At 51.2% G+C, this 15,477-nt stretch overlaps 1 protein-coding gene across 2 annotated transcripts in view; it reads right to left on the reverse strand.

Annotated features, from left to right (window-relative positions):
- Nucleotides 1-11,572: 11,572 nt before the first annotated feature.
- Nucleotides 11,573-15,477, reverse strand: part of UCK2 (uridine-cytidine kinase 2) — a 73,746-nt gene continuing 69,841 nt past the window's right edge. For both annotated transcript variants that reach the window (XM_082702299.1, XM_082702298.1), the window contains one exon: nt 11,573-15,391. Coding sequence is in view for 1 of the 2 variants with exons in the window: in XM_082702298.1 (XP_082558424.1) it covers nt 15,252-15,391 (140 nt within the window). In the remaining variant the exon portion in view is untranslated. The remainder of the gene's footprint in view (nt 15,392-15,477) is intronic.

The raw sequence follows: 15,477 nt of genomic DNA on the forward strand, positions 1-15,477 counted from the left end.
CGTTGGAGAATTAAAGGAGCGTTCAGGAGATGGTGTGACTTACAGTGTGTGTTGTGGCCAACACACACACACACGCGCTCATGCATGCACACTCACATGCACACACTCACATATACACACACGCATGGTCAACATGCACGCACACACGCATGCATGTTCATACATGCACGCTCGCATGCACACACATGCTTACATGCATGCGCACAGTCACGCATGTTAGAGCTGGAGGCCGCTGTTGCTGACGGGCTGGTCCCTGCGAGAACAAAAAGTCTCTAACGTGAAGCTGCCCAGAACCGTCTCAGAGGAAACTCTCTTCGGACGCAGCCTTTCCTTCGGCGCCGCGCCCTTCCCAGCAGCCGGCTGCACGCTCGCACTCACACCAAAGTGTCTGCGTGGAAACCTCCCTTTAAGTGAGGTTTTAAAACCCTGGTGGCGATCGTATCGATAGACTGTTTTGGGAAGAGACTCTGGGGGCAGAAGGACTAGCAGTCTCACTGGAATGTTCTCTGCTGGGGCAGGAAGGGAAGCATGGGGACCTCTCTCCAGGCTGTCCTCCTCTCCCCTCTTCCTCGCAGGCGCCTTGCATGGGGACCTGAAAGTCCCAGCAGCTGGAGAAGGGGTCTCCCTCCCTCAAGAGCGAGCAGGGATGGGAAGGGCCCCGCCAGCCAGCTGGCCCTTGTCACACTGGTTTTGAAAGGTGACTGTGGCTTTTCTTGCTGGGAGCTTGTTTCAGGGACTCGGGCCCCCTCACCCGCGCCCTTACAGCCTGACTGCACCCCATCCCCCCTTCCTCCAGGGCCCTGCGTGGGCCTGACACAGGAGCTCCCGCCATGGGCGACACACCGCCTCCTGAATGCCGGGCTAGATCCCTCCCGGGGAGTATCGGTTCCTGACCCTAATCCCAGCGTGTCAATGCCACGGCTCTTCTCTCCACTCTGAAGCTGGCCGGAACCAGCCTGGTATGCATCGGTGGGTTATGGGCCTCCTCTTTCAGGAGAGTTTACATTCTCATCAACTCAACAAATGCCCATAATGGACCCAACCAGCCTGGAAGAAATTGTAGGGAAATGGGGATGAACAATTATCTTAATGTCTCATAAACGCGTGGCACTAATGACTGCTCAAAGCATGAACCTTTATTACTTAAATATGACACAACCCTGTGAAGCAGCAAGGACCAATCCTATCATCCAAAAATAAAGAAATTGGGTCGATTGTTGATCCAGGGTCCAGCCACTGGTCACATGCAAAGTCAGGCTTCGGAGGCTCCAGGAGGAAACGCTAATGGGAATGCTGTGACACGTTCACATGCAACAACCACGTAAGGGGTTGGGGGAGACAGAGGTGGTGACCCAGGTGCTGGAGGTTTCCTTCTTACTGACCGGTCTGGGTTCCCTGGGAACGTGTCAAGGGTTTCTCCCTGCGACCCACTACATCCAGGAGCCAGAATCATCCCTCTTTGTGGGTGCTCCATTCTGCTCCATGGGAGTGCTGTGTCTATACGGGAGTGGCCTCTGGCCATGTGTGAGGTCCCCAAGGGCTGGGAGGCTTTGGCGCAGGGCCTGACACACAGTAAACCGTCGGCATTTTTGAACCAACTGTCCTCCAGCTGTTCTGAAGGTGAAAGCTGGACTTGACTGGGCTGTGGCTCACTGCTGCCATCTCGTGGCCAGTTCGAGAAACAGCGCAGAGATGGCGCCTGCCCCACCCGGCACCCTAATCTGCCAGCAGGGCCACCCCGAGGCAACAGTCCACCCTTCTGGTTAGGACCAGCTCAATCACAAATCTCCACGACATTCATAAACAATTTATGGGCCTCTTGGGCACCTGGGTGGCTCAGTCAATTAGGCATCTGCCTTCTGCTCAGGTCGTGATCCTGGGGTCCTGAGATCGAGTCCCATGTCCAGCTCCCTGCTCAGCAGGGAGTCTGCTTTTCCCTCTGGCCCCTCCCCCTGCTCATTCTCGCTCGCTCGCTCTCAAAAATAAATAAATAAAATCTTTTTAAAAAAGAAAAATATATGAGCATCTCATGCTAGCACAGTGTCTGGCTCCAAAAGAAAAGTCAAATAAGGAAATCATCCAACTGCTAGGCATAGATTATGTGGACAAGTATGCCCTAGAGCGCATTAAAATACAGGAGAAGCGCACTTCGCAATTCCTGACCTTAAGGAGCTTACAGTTTAATCTGCAGTCATAACACCACAGCACTGACGTCCCAGAACACCCCACATACTGAGAGCACTGGAAGTTTGGGAATCCTAGGTGACATTTGACCCAGAAGTCAAAGTAAAAACTTTCTGGAGCAAAAAATCTGAGAGAACGAATGGCATACTTTTTTTTTCCCCCCAACTAGGATGATTCAGATAACCAGAAAGCCCTCTTGCTACAAAATACTTAGAAATTCTAGATAAAATATTAAAAAGCCCTGCTTAATACAGAGGGGAGCGAACAAGAAAATGAAGATATTTTACAGCAGCCAAGAATAGGAATTGAAACATAAGGATGAGGCACTAGAAAAATCAAGGAGCAGACTTATAACATGATGAAGGAGTTTTCCTGAAAGCTAAAAATAAAGTCAATGAAATTAAAAACTCGATGGCTACGTTTTAGATGGCAGACTAAACATGGCTAAAGAGATAATAAGGAAACTGGAAATAGATCTGAGAAACTTTGCAAAAATGCTGCCTTGAAAAGCTAAAAACGTGAAAAATAAAAAAAAAAAGTAAGAGACTCAGGGGAGAGAATAAAGGGTCCTACATCCATGTAACTACAGCTCTAGAGAGAGAACAGAGAAAGGTGAGCAGACGACAGCTGTGATTTTCTAGACTAGAGGAAACACATAGCTCTTGCTAACTAGAAAGCACAAGTAGGAAAATTAAAAATACATCCGCACCTCAGCACTTCATGACACACGCAGAAGATCAGAGACAAAGAGGGCGCCTGGGTGGCTCAGTGGGTTAAGGCCTCTGCCTTTCGGCTCAGGTCGTGATCCCAGCATCCTGGGATCGAGCCCCACATTGGGCTCTCTGCTCAGCAGGGAGCCTGCTTCTCCCTCTCTCCCTCTGCCTGCCTCTCTGCCTACTTGTGATCTCTGTCTGTCAAATAAATAAATAAAATCTTAAAAAAAAAAAAGGAGAAGGCTTTCAAACAAAAAGACAGGAGAAAGTAGAAAATACTTTTGAAACGCTGGGAGCAAATACAAAGCTAAATTAACACGCAAAGGTGAAGGTAAGGGCGCCTGGTCGGCTCAGTCAGTAGAGCATGTGGTTCTTCATCTTGGGGTTTTAAGTTCAAGCCCCGCATTGGGTGCAGAGATTATCTAAGAATAAAATCTTTAAAAAAAAAATTTTTAGATGAAGGTGAAATAAAGACATCTGTGACAAAGCAAAGACCACGGACACCCTCTGTGAGGGGACTGCATCAAGAATGTCCTGTAGGGGGCGCCTGGGTGGCTCAGTGGGTGAAGCCTCTGCCTTTGACTCAGGTGAGGATCTCAGGGTCCTGGGATCAAGTTCCTTATTGGGCTCTCCACTCAGCGGGGAGCCTGCTTCCCCACCCCCTCCTCTCTGCCTGCCCCTCTCAGCCTACTTGTGATCGCTCTCTGTCAAATAAATAAAAATAAAATCTTTAAAAAAAAAAAAAAAAAAAAGAACGTACTGTAGGAAGAAAACTGAATCCAGTACAAAGACTAATGCAAAATGACATAGGAAGTAAAGGCAGTAGCAAAATTCTGGGTAAATCAAACAAGAACTGACAGCATCCAGCAGTAACAATTTTTGAAAACCAGTAATGACAATGAACTTAAGGGATATAAAAGAGCAAGGTGGAACTAAAATGCTTGAGCAACATGAACGTGTAGGATGGACAGTGTGAGGAGAGCTGGGGCGTTCTAAAGCTCTTGGGTTGTTCGGGAGGAGGTGAGGGATTCTGTCAAGCCCGGTGTGCTAATGCTTGTACATTAATTTTAAAAGATAACCACAAAAGAAAAATATGTGTAATTTCCAAACCTGTAGAGAGGATACAAGTGAATATAGAAATCTCAAGAACTTCTGGTTAAACACAGTAGATAAAACCACTGTTCTATCTCTGCTTCCTCCTGAAAACACTCTAAAGATAATATTGCCACAGGGAGCTCCACAAGACAAAAGACCGGTATACAAAAATCATGTGCATTTCCATATGCTAGCAACAACATCGGAACTTGGAATTCTAAAAAAAAAAAAAAAACACTATTTACCATGCATCAAAAAATACAAGATACATAAAAACAAATCTGACAAAAGATGCACAAGATCCGTAAACTGAAAACGACAAAACATTACAGAGACAAATCAAAGAAGACCAAGGAAAATGGAGCGGCAGACTTTGTTCTGGGGTCAAAAGACACAACATTGTTAAGATGACAACTGTCCCCAAACTAACCTGTGGATTCAACACCGTCCCAAGTATAGCCTCCGCAGGGCAGTTTCTGAAAACTGACAAGCTGATTCTAAAATGCATATAGAGATGCAAAGGACCTATAATAGCCAAAACTACGTTGAAAACGAAGAACAAAGTTAGAGGGCAAATGCTCCCTGATTTCAAGACTTACGATAAAGCTGCAGTAATCAAGACAGTGTGGACGCCAAAATAGACAAAAAGACCAGCGGAGCAGAGTCCAGAAACAGGCCCACGAATGCCAACAGCTGACCCTTCAGAAAGGTGCAAAACCAATTCAAAAATCAAAGTCACAATGCTGCTGGAACGAAAGGATATCACATGCAAAATACTGCACTTCTACCTACAGCCCACACTGAAGAAAAATTACGGGAAATGGATGACAGACCACTTTGGCCGGAGGGAAAGAAATGAACACTTGTCTTCCTGCTTGCGGCCGGGTCACGGACGCTGTCCTGGAGCCACGGTCTCTGAGTGGCTGCTACAGGCTTTGACCCCAGGAAACCCCCCCTCACGGTCTTCATCTGCTCTACCCTCCTTTCTGGCTCTGCACGGACAGCTTATCTTCCTCACCAACACTTGGCCTGAGTCAAAGTTGATCATTTCTAAGTAGCGCTTTGGCCTTGTTACACTTTGCACTGAAAATAAATAACACGCTTTATGGTCATATGATAGTTTTTGCTGTTTCTGATTCAGGTTCTATCTACTCCCCCCCCCCCCCCCGTCATGTACTGAAACCATTGAGTGGAGAAGAGCAGAGATGACAGTCTCATCTCCCAGATGACGGGTCTGGCAGGATCCCACACGGAGGGGCCGGCAGGATGAGTGATAGGACCTGCCAACATCATGGGCAAGTTCAGACCAGAGCGAGGCCGCCTGACTCCGTGTCCGTCCTGCACTGCCTGCCCCAAGCCAGGGCAGAGGCCTGACTCACTTAAGACACGCTGTGAAAGGGAACACTTTTGTCTACCCCAGTCACCGGTGACTTGGAAGATCTGGATCTCACCCAGGGGTTCTTAGTCTGAGGAGTAAGGACAGAATGACAGAAGGTCAAAATTCAGGCAGTCTATGAATTTAAAACTTCATTTCCAGCAGCCTGTGCAATGTGTGCATTTCCTTGCGTTAGGAGCGTAGGCAACAAACCACGGGGACATTAGCCCTACTTGTACTTGTTTATGGGCGGTAGAAATCAGTCGTTTTCATAATATATTATAGTTGTGAACAGAATTTCAGAATATCATTTAGGTTCATTAATTCTTCATAATCGTGGTAGTTCTTAGACCTGACACAGGATCTTGTTATTTGATGGGTTAATAAAGAAGCGCATGTATTACCCTATCGGCCATTTGTTTCCACATTTCGGTAACTGTGTTTCAATAGAATTCATTTCCTGGGGCACCTGAGTGTTGACTTTGGCTTGTGTCGTAATCCTGGGGTCCTGGGATGGGCCCCGTGTCAGGCTTCATGCTCAGCACAGGGTCTGAGTGAGAGTCTCTCTCTCCCTCTGCCCTTCCCTTGCTCGTGCACATGCTCTCTCTCTTGCAAATAAATAAATAAAATGAATACCTTTAAATATATATATATATATGGCCATCTGGGTGGCCGAGTCGGTTGAGCGTCTGCCTTTGGCTCAGGTCATGATCCCGGGGTCCTGGAATGGAGCCCCACATCCAGCTCAAGGCTCCCTGCTCGTGGGGAGCCTGACTCTCCCTCTCCCTTTGCCCCCCCTCACTTCTGCTCATACTCTCTCTCAAGTAAATAAAATCTTATAAATTAAATAAATTTAAAAATTAAAAAATACACATATACATATATATGCAAATATATATGTATATATATTTAATTTTTTTCCTTTGATTTTTTAAAAGATTTTATTTATTTATTTATTTATTTATTTGACAGAGAGAGCGCGCAAACAGGCAGAGTGGCAGGCAGAGGGGGAGGGAGAAGCAGGCTCCCCGCTGAGCAGGGACACCCCCGCCCCCAAGTCAGAGCACGATCCCAGGACCCCGGGATCATGACCTAAGCTGAAGGTAGCGGCTTGACCGACTGAGCCACCCAGGCGCCCCTCCTTGGATGTTCTGAGGTGTTATATCATGTAGGTAAAGACATTATCCTGAGAGGGGGTGCTCAGAAGGCACAGTGCTAGAGGGGCCTAGGGACAAAAAGAAGTTAAAAACCCTAATCGAGAAAAGAGAGGCGCTTTCATCAGCCCGGGTACATCCTGCGGGAGGGGGACACGGTCCTGAAGGGCGTGCCAGGCCCAACCCTGGCTGTCCCACTGAAGATGCCCAGCGCCCCCTCAGCTTGTCCACCTGACGGACAGACTCCAGCTACGGAACCAGAGAACACGATATCCAACCCCTTCGTTTTGATGCCAGGACTGTCAGATACTCACTATTCTGAGGTCTTAAAGAGCACACCATTACGTTTTCGGATCCATTTTAAATTACTGGCTAACACGACACAGATGTCTTTCCTGACTCCGTCCCTCTCTCATCACAGCGGCATCAGAGTTGAGGAGACACCCAGAAAGGGGTGAGTCTGCGCCCGGGACGCTCACAGCCCTGGGCCATGTCTCCACAGCAGGACAGCCTACTCGGGTTTGGCTAAAGCCTCCTCAGTCAGTAGAGGAGGCTACCCTCAGGGCAGGAATTGAGCAACATGTGCAGAGAATTCTAGTTCAGGGGTTTTCCGCACCCACCTCTCCCAGGTTGCCTGAGCTCCAGAGAAGAAATGGCCTTCCCAGAACTTGGGCTCGCCAGTGCAGCCCGATCCCAAGACCACACAAACAGCCACCACTTGCCAGGCACCTTACCCCAGGCACAGTTGGGCCTCTCTGCCTGCACACACTCCTTCAGTACTCTGGGCCAAGCAGGGGGCTCTTGCCCTGGGTTACAGGTAGCCCGAAACCTCTCAGCTGTTCTGCGAAGGAGCCAACACTTCAAGCCAGGTCTGCTGACTCCCAAGTTCTTTACCCCAACAGGCAGTCTCCTGGTAGCGAACTAGATGACACAGCAATCATTGAACACAGGTGAAGCCCCTTTCACAAAACCCAACTGACACTAACTCACTAAACTTAATCTTTTAAATTTTTTTTAATATTTTATTTCTTTGACAGAGAGATCACAAGTAGGCAGAGAGGTAGGCAGAGAGAGAGAGGGGGAAGCAGGCTCCCTGCCAAGGAGAGAGCCTGATGCAGGACCAAGATCATGACCTGAACCGAAGGCAGAGGCTTTAACCCACTCAGCCACCCAGCCGCCCCTAAACTTAATCTTTTTAAAAGGCATTCAACTTTCCCTCCTCATTCTACTGCCTTCCGCCGACCAAGTGAGTCTTACTTAGGTCCTTCTTCCTGCCAAAAAGGATCAGCCCAAGAGCAGAGATCCGCCCCAACTTTTGCCAACAATGCTGCCCCTGGAGAAGCTCCAAGATGAAACCTAGAAGGGAACTCTCTTTTTTAAAGCCCTAATCAGTCCACTGCAGACCCAGTGCCCAGGTGGGATGGTCCTGACCAGTCGCTTTGCCTCTAGACCCTGGTTTCCTCATCTGTAAAATGAAGGGCTCAGATTCCTAGATTCCAAGAAAACTTGGAATTCCTGAGGACATCCTGAGGGACTCTCCCAGGGCAGCCGTAGCTTAGCATCACCTGGGTTAGGGGTCAGGGTGGGGGGTCTTGCAACCTGAAAGGGTAGTGCTGGCCTTGAATGGGCTTAAGATCAAACTCAAACCTTCTTTCCAGTCCTCACACTGGCAGAGAGGAGGTTTACAGCACAGACAACATTTCTGGGAGAAATGGGCCCCCCAGTGCAATGAACACCAAGGATCCAAATGGTCTGTACAGTGAAATCTACAAGACCCGTGGTTTCCAGCCCTGCCTATGCATCTGATTTACCTGCACAGCTTGTTATGAAATATCTTCTCCCCAGACCTACAGAATCAGAATTCCCAGGAATGAATCACAGTGATCTTTTCAACGAACTTCCACGGACCGTGATGACCAGCTCAGAGAACCACTTCCAATAGGTTACCGCAACAGAGAAACCAAGAAGGCCATTTCTGATCGAAGGTTCTCATTAAAGACCCTCCAGGAAGAAACAAAAGAAGAATCACATCCGCAGTCAGAAGTCTGGGGACCCTCTGACATCTCTTAAAACCACACAAGTAAAGCAAAGGACATCGGCCCAGCGCCAGGTCCACATCCCACCACTAGAGGGCAGACACGCACCAGACAGCCTTACCTGGCAGTGGGCCTCCTTTCCAGCAGGTCTGGGTTAAATCTTCCGCTGGTGGTGAGGCCGGCATTCCTTACATACCTTGCAGGAGGTCAGAGTCGAAGTAAAGGTGTATGGTGACGGCTGGAGAAGTCCGAAGGGAGCACAGCCATGAAAATCGGGAATCTCACGACCTGAAAAGGAAGTGCACGGCGCTGATAAAGAGGAATCTTGAAACATCACCCACAGCTGTTACTATCTTACATTAGAGAATCCTGGACTTTTCAGCATAAAACCACAGAGATGTGTGAGATTGGAAGGCAGAGGCCATCTGGCTTCCCCTGGCCACCGGCCGTCAGCAGTTAACACTGCACCGAACCCCAGGCCACGGTCATTCTGCAGACATCAGAGGAAGCCCTGATCTAGACAAGCAAACCCTCAGTATCCGGGGAACCAGTGCCGAGCAGGACCTGGACTGCAGGACGGTGAGCTTGTGTCAGCTTCATGTCCTCCTGCCCCTCCCTCTCCACCCATTTAACTGAGAATCACTGTCTGGGTTTAGTCCTAACTCAAACGGATTCATTCAGCTGTTATCTTGGGCTCACAATTGACTGAAAAAATGTTAAGCATATAGAGAGGCATAGCCCAAGATTTAGCAAGTGAGTTAACTGCATTCTAGGTTAACTTTATTCTAGCAGGTGATCTGTTGAAACTCAGCTTCAAAAATATAAGTCTTAAAAAACAAAACCGCCACAACAGCAAAATTGGGCATCCGGTGGCTTGGTCAGTGTCGTATCCGACTCCTGATTTTGACACGTGAGATCATGAGGTCATGATCTCAAGGTTGTGAGATCAGTATGGACTCTGCTTGAGATTCTCTCCCTACCCCTCTACCCCTCCCACCACACCGGCACACTCTCTCCCATATTATTATTTTTTTTTAAGCAAAAAATTCTAAACATCTTCCACCACCAGATGATGATGGAATTGTGAACTTCTGCATCTCCCAGGGTTCCTTCTCTCTCTGTCCCCCTTCCGTAGACCCTTTAAGCAGGTTCCAACAGGTTTCTTTTCATCTGAATGGAAGGAGGGTTTGGCCAAAGCAGCACCAGTCCAGTGGGCATTTCCAGGCCGAGGAGTATAAGGGTGGATAGGAGGATGTCCTGACACAGGGTGCTGAGGGCTTCACTGGCCTGCCCCATTGTCCTCCCACTTACAAGGGAGCGGAGCTGAAACCTGAGGAACGAGCTGAGTCCAAAGCAAAGCACCCAGCTCCAGGGGTGTCCACCAAGGATTGGGGGGGTGGAGGGAGCAAGGCAAAGGGGAACACAGCTAACCCGGCTCGCACAACCACTACCTGTGCGACACCACGCAAGGCGCTTCTCCGCGACTGATCACGTCTTCACTGGCCTGAAGAGGACGGTCACGCCGGACGATAATCCCAGCTGTGGCAGAGGCACCTGGGTGTTATTTTACAACACAGCAGCCTTCTGAGGGTGGATCCTCTCAAATGAAGGTTCCCTCGGATCGCTACAGTCTTTGATGGGTTTGCATGTATGCGTGAAACAAGCATCTGGAAACCGCGGGGTGGAGCTACACTGTTAGCCTTAAAATTAAAACGGCCACGTATTTTACCAGCAAAGGATGGATTTACTAAGAGCAAAGAGTTGCGAACCAGAAGACACCAACTGCGGGGGCCAAGCGCAGGTGCCGGCTTTTATAGAGGAAAGCGGAAGTGGGAAGGCTGTTACAGACAAGTCCATTGGAGTAAACTGAGGGTGAGAAGTATCGAGGCCTCTCATTGGCTGAGCTGTGCGGGAGTCTCATTGGCTGATCTGTGCGGGTCTCCCATTGGCTGGACTGTCGCTGGCGGGAGAGGAGGGTAAGTAAGCCTTTATTCCTCCGTGGGGGTATCCCAATGCCAGGTAGTATCTCTGTGCAGGGTTGTCTCTTCCTGTCGAGTTTGCAGCTGACAAGGAGTGGCTCGTGGGTGGGGAGCGAGAACACCTGGCCAGACCTCCTGATCCCATTTTAGCGAGGTTTCCCTTTCTGAATTTTCACTGCACGTTGGTGAGGGTGCTTGGCTGTCTGGCAGGCAGTGAAGGGATGGAGGCGGAGAAGCCGCAGGGTTGGTGGGCGACTGGCGGCTGAGAACAGCGCAAAGGCCAATTACTTTACAGTCTTTGGCGGTGGGTGACCTAGGCCTTTTAAAAACAGGGACAGGGATGGGGCGCCTGGGTGGCTCAGTCAGTAGGGCATCTGACTCTCGGTTTGGGCTCAGGTCATGATCCTGGGTTCTGGGATGGAGCCCAGAGTCAGGCTTTCTGCTCTGCAGGGAGCCCGCTGGAGATTCTCTCCCTCTGTCCCTCCCCTGGCTCACACACACGCTTTCTCTCAAATAAAATCTTTTAAAAAGAAAAAAACAGGGAGATGTATGAATATCTGTGTTATGTATCGATATGTTGAGCAATCACACACACAAACACACACACACACACACAAGCTCTCTTGTTCACACTGTCAATGTACACTTCCTCCACCCACCTCTGTGAACTTTTCTTCCTCTAGAAGGCTGCTTGGGATTTCAATGGAGGAGTTCAGGAAAGGGTGGTGAATGCTCCAGGGTAGGAATTGAGGGAGGTGCTGGCATTGATTGGGTGACTCGGAGCCAGAACCTCCCAGAGATCGGAAGCCTCCCAGAAACCCTGACCCTGGCTTTTGGGAACAGAGACAGGGACAGACGAGAAATGCACAAATGTGCATCTCACCAACATTCCAGGACAGCTAAGGTCTGGGGTCCAGCCTGCACTGTGAGGCTTAGTGACAGGAGCCTCCTAGTCACATCCTGAGTGGCTGAGCCCTCAGGGCCGCTGGCCTCAGTCACTGCTCCTCCTGCCCAAACACCACAAGGAAGACAAGAATTGGCTCTTTTTTTGTCCAGTCTTTATTTACAGCAAAGTACATAGTATGTGGTCATTTTTGTAACTACTAACAATAAAGGCAGGGTGGTAGAAAGGAAGGAGGAAGAGCAAGCATCTGAAAGAAAGAAAAAAAAAGCCTACGTCTTTATTTAGCTACTCACCCTGTTCCTGAGGCAGGACCGGTTAGGCACTCACCGCCTCGAAGAGCAGCAAGGAAGCTGATCTAACACCAGCCACCTGGCCAAGGAGGGCAGCACGGGGCCCAGAGACAAAAGATCGAAGGGGACTCTGAGCTCCAGACCAACCCCAGTGCTTTTCTCAACATGTTCTCTGCCTTGTTGTACCGGACACCAAGCCCGTTTCCCCCACTTCACCCTGAGACAGGGTGAAAAGGAGTAAGGGAAGCCCAGCCCGTCCTCGCTGGCAGCAGAGCCTGACAATGCAGTACCTTCCCTAGCCAGCCTAACCAACACGGGTCCTTGGTGCTGGAATCCTTGACTGGCAGGTAGGAGACTCCAGGAGCCCTGCGAGAGACTACTGCCTCCCTCCGCTGGCCTCAGGTGCTAGCACAGGTCAAGGCTGCTAATCAAGGGGGCGGAACAGGACAGTGACAGAAACCGACTGGGCTCCAGTCCCTCCTGCTTCCCAACCGCGCCGAGGAGCACGAGAGCCTTCACAGCCTGACCTAGTGGCCTCATGAGAGACTGGCCGTCTGCCCCGGGCACAGAGACAAGTGTCCAGTGCCGAGCCCAGGCGAGGCAGGACGGCGGCATCGGCATGACCACGGCAGCCAAGACCAGAGCAGGTTGTTGGAATGATGGGCTCTGGAGGAGGAACTGGAGACCTTCCCCTGCCACCCTCCCCCGCCCTGTCCTTCGGGGATCCCCTTGTCTAACCACTGCCTCTTCAAGGGCCTACCCTATCCACCCCAAACCAAAGTTCTAGACACTCGGGAGCTCCTCCTACAGAATCCAATCTCTCTGTCCTTACTGGCCTCGGACTGCCCAAGAAAAAGAAACCTGGGTCAGCACAAGTTCCAATAGCATGAAGGAGTGTGAGGTCAGGCCTTCCCATGACACAAAGTGTGGATACTTGTTCCCTGCACACTTGGTCTATGGGTAACAGCTGGGCGGGGAGGCGGTGGGGGCAGCAGCAAGCACCACTGGGCAGCTCGGAAGCCACGGGACTCCCACGCACACATGACCGACATCACCCCACCCAGCTTGCCGGTACCTCCCCGCTGGACCAAAGAGAGGACCCAGGAGCCTCGGCTCATGGTTTCTGGCCCAACGATCCTACCGCTGACTCTCCAGTGGAATCAGAGACCTAATGACTCAAAGTACCGAGTCCAGGATTTGTCACACAGAAAGCTCAAGTTCAGAGAGTTGGCTAAATACTGAGAGGGCCGCACAGGGATGAAGCTTCTCATCCCTTCCTTGCCCCAGACAGTGTGTCACAGAACCAAGGGAGTTGTCAGCGTTGCCCAGTGGACACAGCCCAGTGCCCCAAGCCAAGCCACCAAGAACTGGGGATGGTTTTTACCAGGAGGCAAGGCAGCCCTAGAGCAGTTTCCCAGCAACTGGGCTACTGAGAGACACCGGAGGCTTGGTCCCAACACCACAGGTAGATGAGGAAGCAGGTGAGGACATCAAGGCTCAGAGATGAGAAGACTCCATCTTCCAGGGCAGTGGGACAGACAGCCAAGGCACTAAATGGTTTGGCACCTGGGAGCTTCAAGTAAAGTTGAATGTGCTACCCACTGGAAGGCCAAGGCTCCCCCAGACAGGGGTGGGCTGCCCCTGAGCACGGAGAGGCCCCATCCAGGCCAAGAGGCCTTGGGTCCTCAGGATCCTAACCCAGGCCTGCCACCGACCCTTCATCTGAGAACCGTGCAAGGCATGACGAGAGAATACGGATGCTATGGCCTTCCAGAATGTACTCATCTCGAGGGGCACCGGCCTCAGACGCAGGCCCCTCGAGAGCCTTCCCTCACTCCCACCCTCGGGAGCTCCCCTGCAAGCCCACAGCTGCCTCCTGAGTGTCTCAGGGGCGGCAAAGCTCTGCTGGGGTGGAGGTCGGACTTTTTCAAACAGCCGCACAGGGTGAGAGTCCCATGGAGTCCAGAAAGGGGGAATCAAAGCTGGACGGCAAGGAGTCTGAGGGACAATTCGGTGTGACTAGAGACGCGGTGTCAGAGGTACCTGAATGGCTCCAGCGGGCTGGGGAAGCAATGGGGGGAGAAGGTCCCCCCAAACGCTTCCGGCGGTGGAAAGGCTGCGGGCACAGCCTGCGGAGCCCGGAGATGGTCAACCGGGCGCGAAGGGCTCCTGCTCGCCCGCGGTTCGTCGCGGAGGCTTCGGGACCCTCGCGTCACCCCTCCTGGGTCTCACTTGGTCCTCCCCCTTCCTCCACCAAGAATCTTCAGGGATCTGTGCTCCTCCCTAAGAGGGAGCCCTCAGGAGAGGTGGGGCTCCCCCTGGAACCTGGCCATCTGCCTGGCCGGCACACTGCTGGGAAGCACTGCCGCTGAGAGGTGCGTGGTGTCCTCACCCCACTGCCAGGCCCTGCTTCTCGGTGAGCGGGAACGACCATTCACTCCCCCTGCCACCCTGCGAAGGGCTGTCGGCTGTCCTTCCGCCAGCAGAAGTCCTCAACCAAAGCCCAGACTCAAGGGGCCACCGTGCGAGCTACCCTCCGGCACAAGGCCCAAGGAAGCTGATCGCGGACTTCCCTGTGTTTCCTCGGCCACAACACCAGGTCCCGTCCGACTCTCTCCTTCCCCTCCTCTGCAGAAGAGAGCCCGTCGCATGCCCATCAGGGAAGGAGAGAGGGGCAGCTCTGGCTTGTGCAGAGACTGAGAAGCGGGTGGGTCACGAAGGAGTGGCTGCGCTACCCAGGCAGCTGCGAGGGGGAGGGGCGGCACTGGGCAAGAAGAAAACCCAGATTTGTTCTCCTTAGTGGGCCTCTTCCCTGAGTTTGATTTTTGAGCTGAGGTCTTGCCTAATTTCAACTCAAAAAAAAAAAAAAAAAAAAAAAGAAAGAAAGAACAAGAAGAAGAAAAGAAAGGAGTATCTCTTGTGAACACATGATTAAGCTCCAGCTCAAAGGCGGCGACCCCTGGCAGGGGAGGGGTGAGCCAAGGCTCCCAGCTCCACTGTCCTCGAGCTGCACAGGCACGAGAGCCGTGAGCCGGGGCCCCCCCTTCTCCACCGTCCGCCTCCCGCACCCATGCCTGAGCCTGCCCCGCTTGCAACACAGCGGCCACGACCTCTCGGTGAGACTCCAGCTCGAGCCCCGGACACGCAAGTACAGGCCCTGCTACACAATACTTACAGCAAACAGCTTTACAGTATTTGTACATTTACACAAAAATAGATCCTTTTATATATATATATGTATTTATAACTGGTTACACGTTGGATTCATAATTAGGCATCACCAGTAGTAGTTGGCACGGTTTGTCGTTTAAGCTCAGGGTCAAATTCGGTTTCGTTTCGCCGCTCCAAAGCACAAAAAAAAAAAAAACCAAAAAAAAAAAAAAAGGAAAAACAAAGGCATGTCATCTCCATAGTGTGTTCTTAAATACAGCAATGTCCTAGGAAAGCACATGTACGAATGAACAGTGCCTTCTGATCCCTCCTCCTGTCTCTTGAAGAGAGGGGCCGGAAGGAGACAGGGGTCAGTGGGGCCGGCTGCTGGACTCCGACGGCTGCCTCTTGCGTGAAGGGATGTAGCCGTTCAGATAGCCATTGGTCTGCCGTTTGGAGAGCCCTCCGTTCAGGATGTCCTGAATGTGTTGCACAATGAGGTTGATGGCCACTGTGGGGCAGAGAGCGGCCGTGTTAGGGACAGTGCAGGGAGGAGACAAGCCTTCCACCAGGGAACCCACCAGCCCCAGGGAGACT

The sequence above is a fragment of the Mustela nivalis genome, assembly GCF_964662115.1.
Source record: "Mustela nivalis genome assembly, chromosome: 16".
NCBI lineage: Eukaryota > Metazoa > Chordata > Mammalia > Carnivora > Mustelidae > Mustela > Mustela nivalis.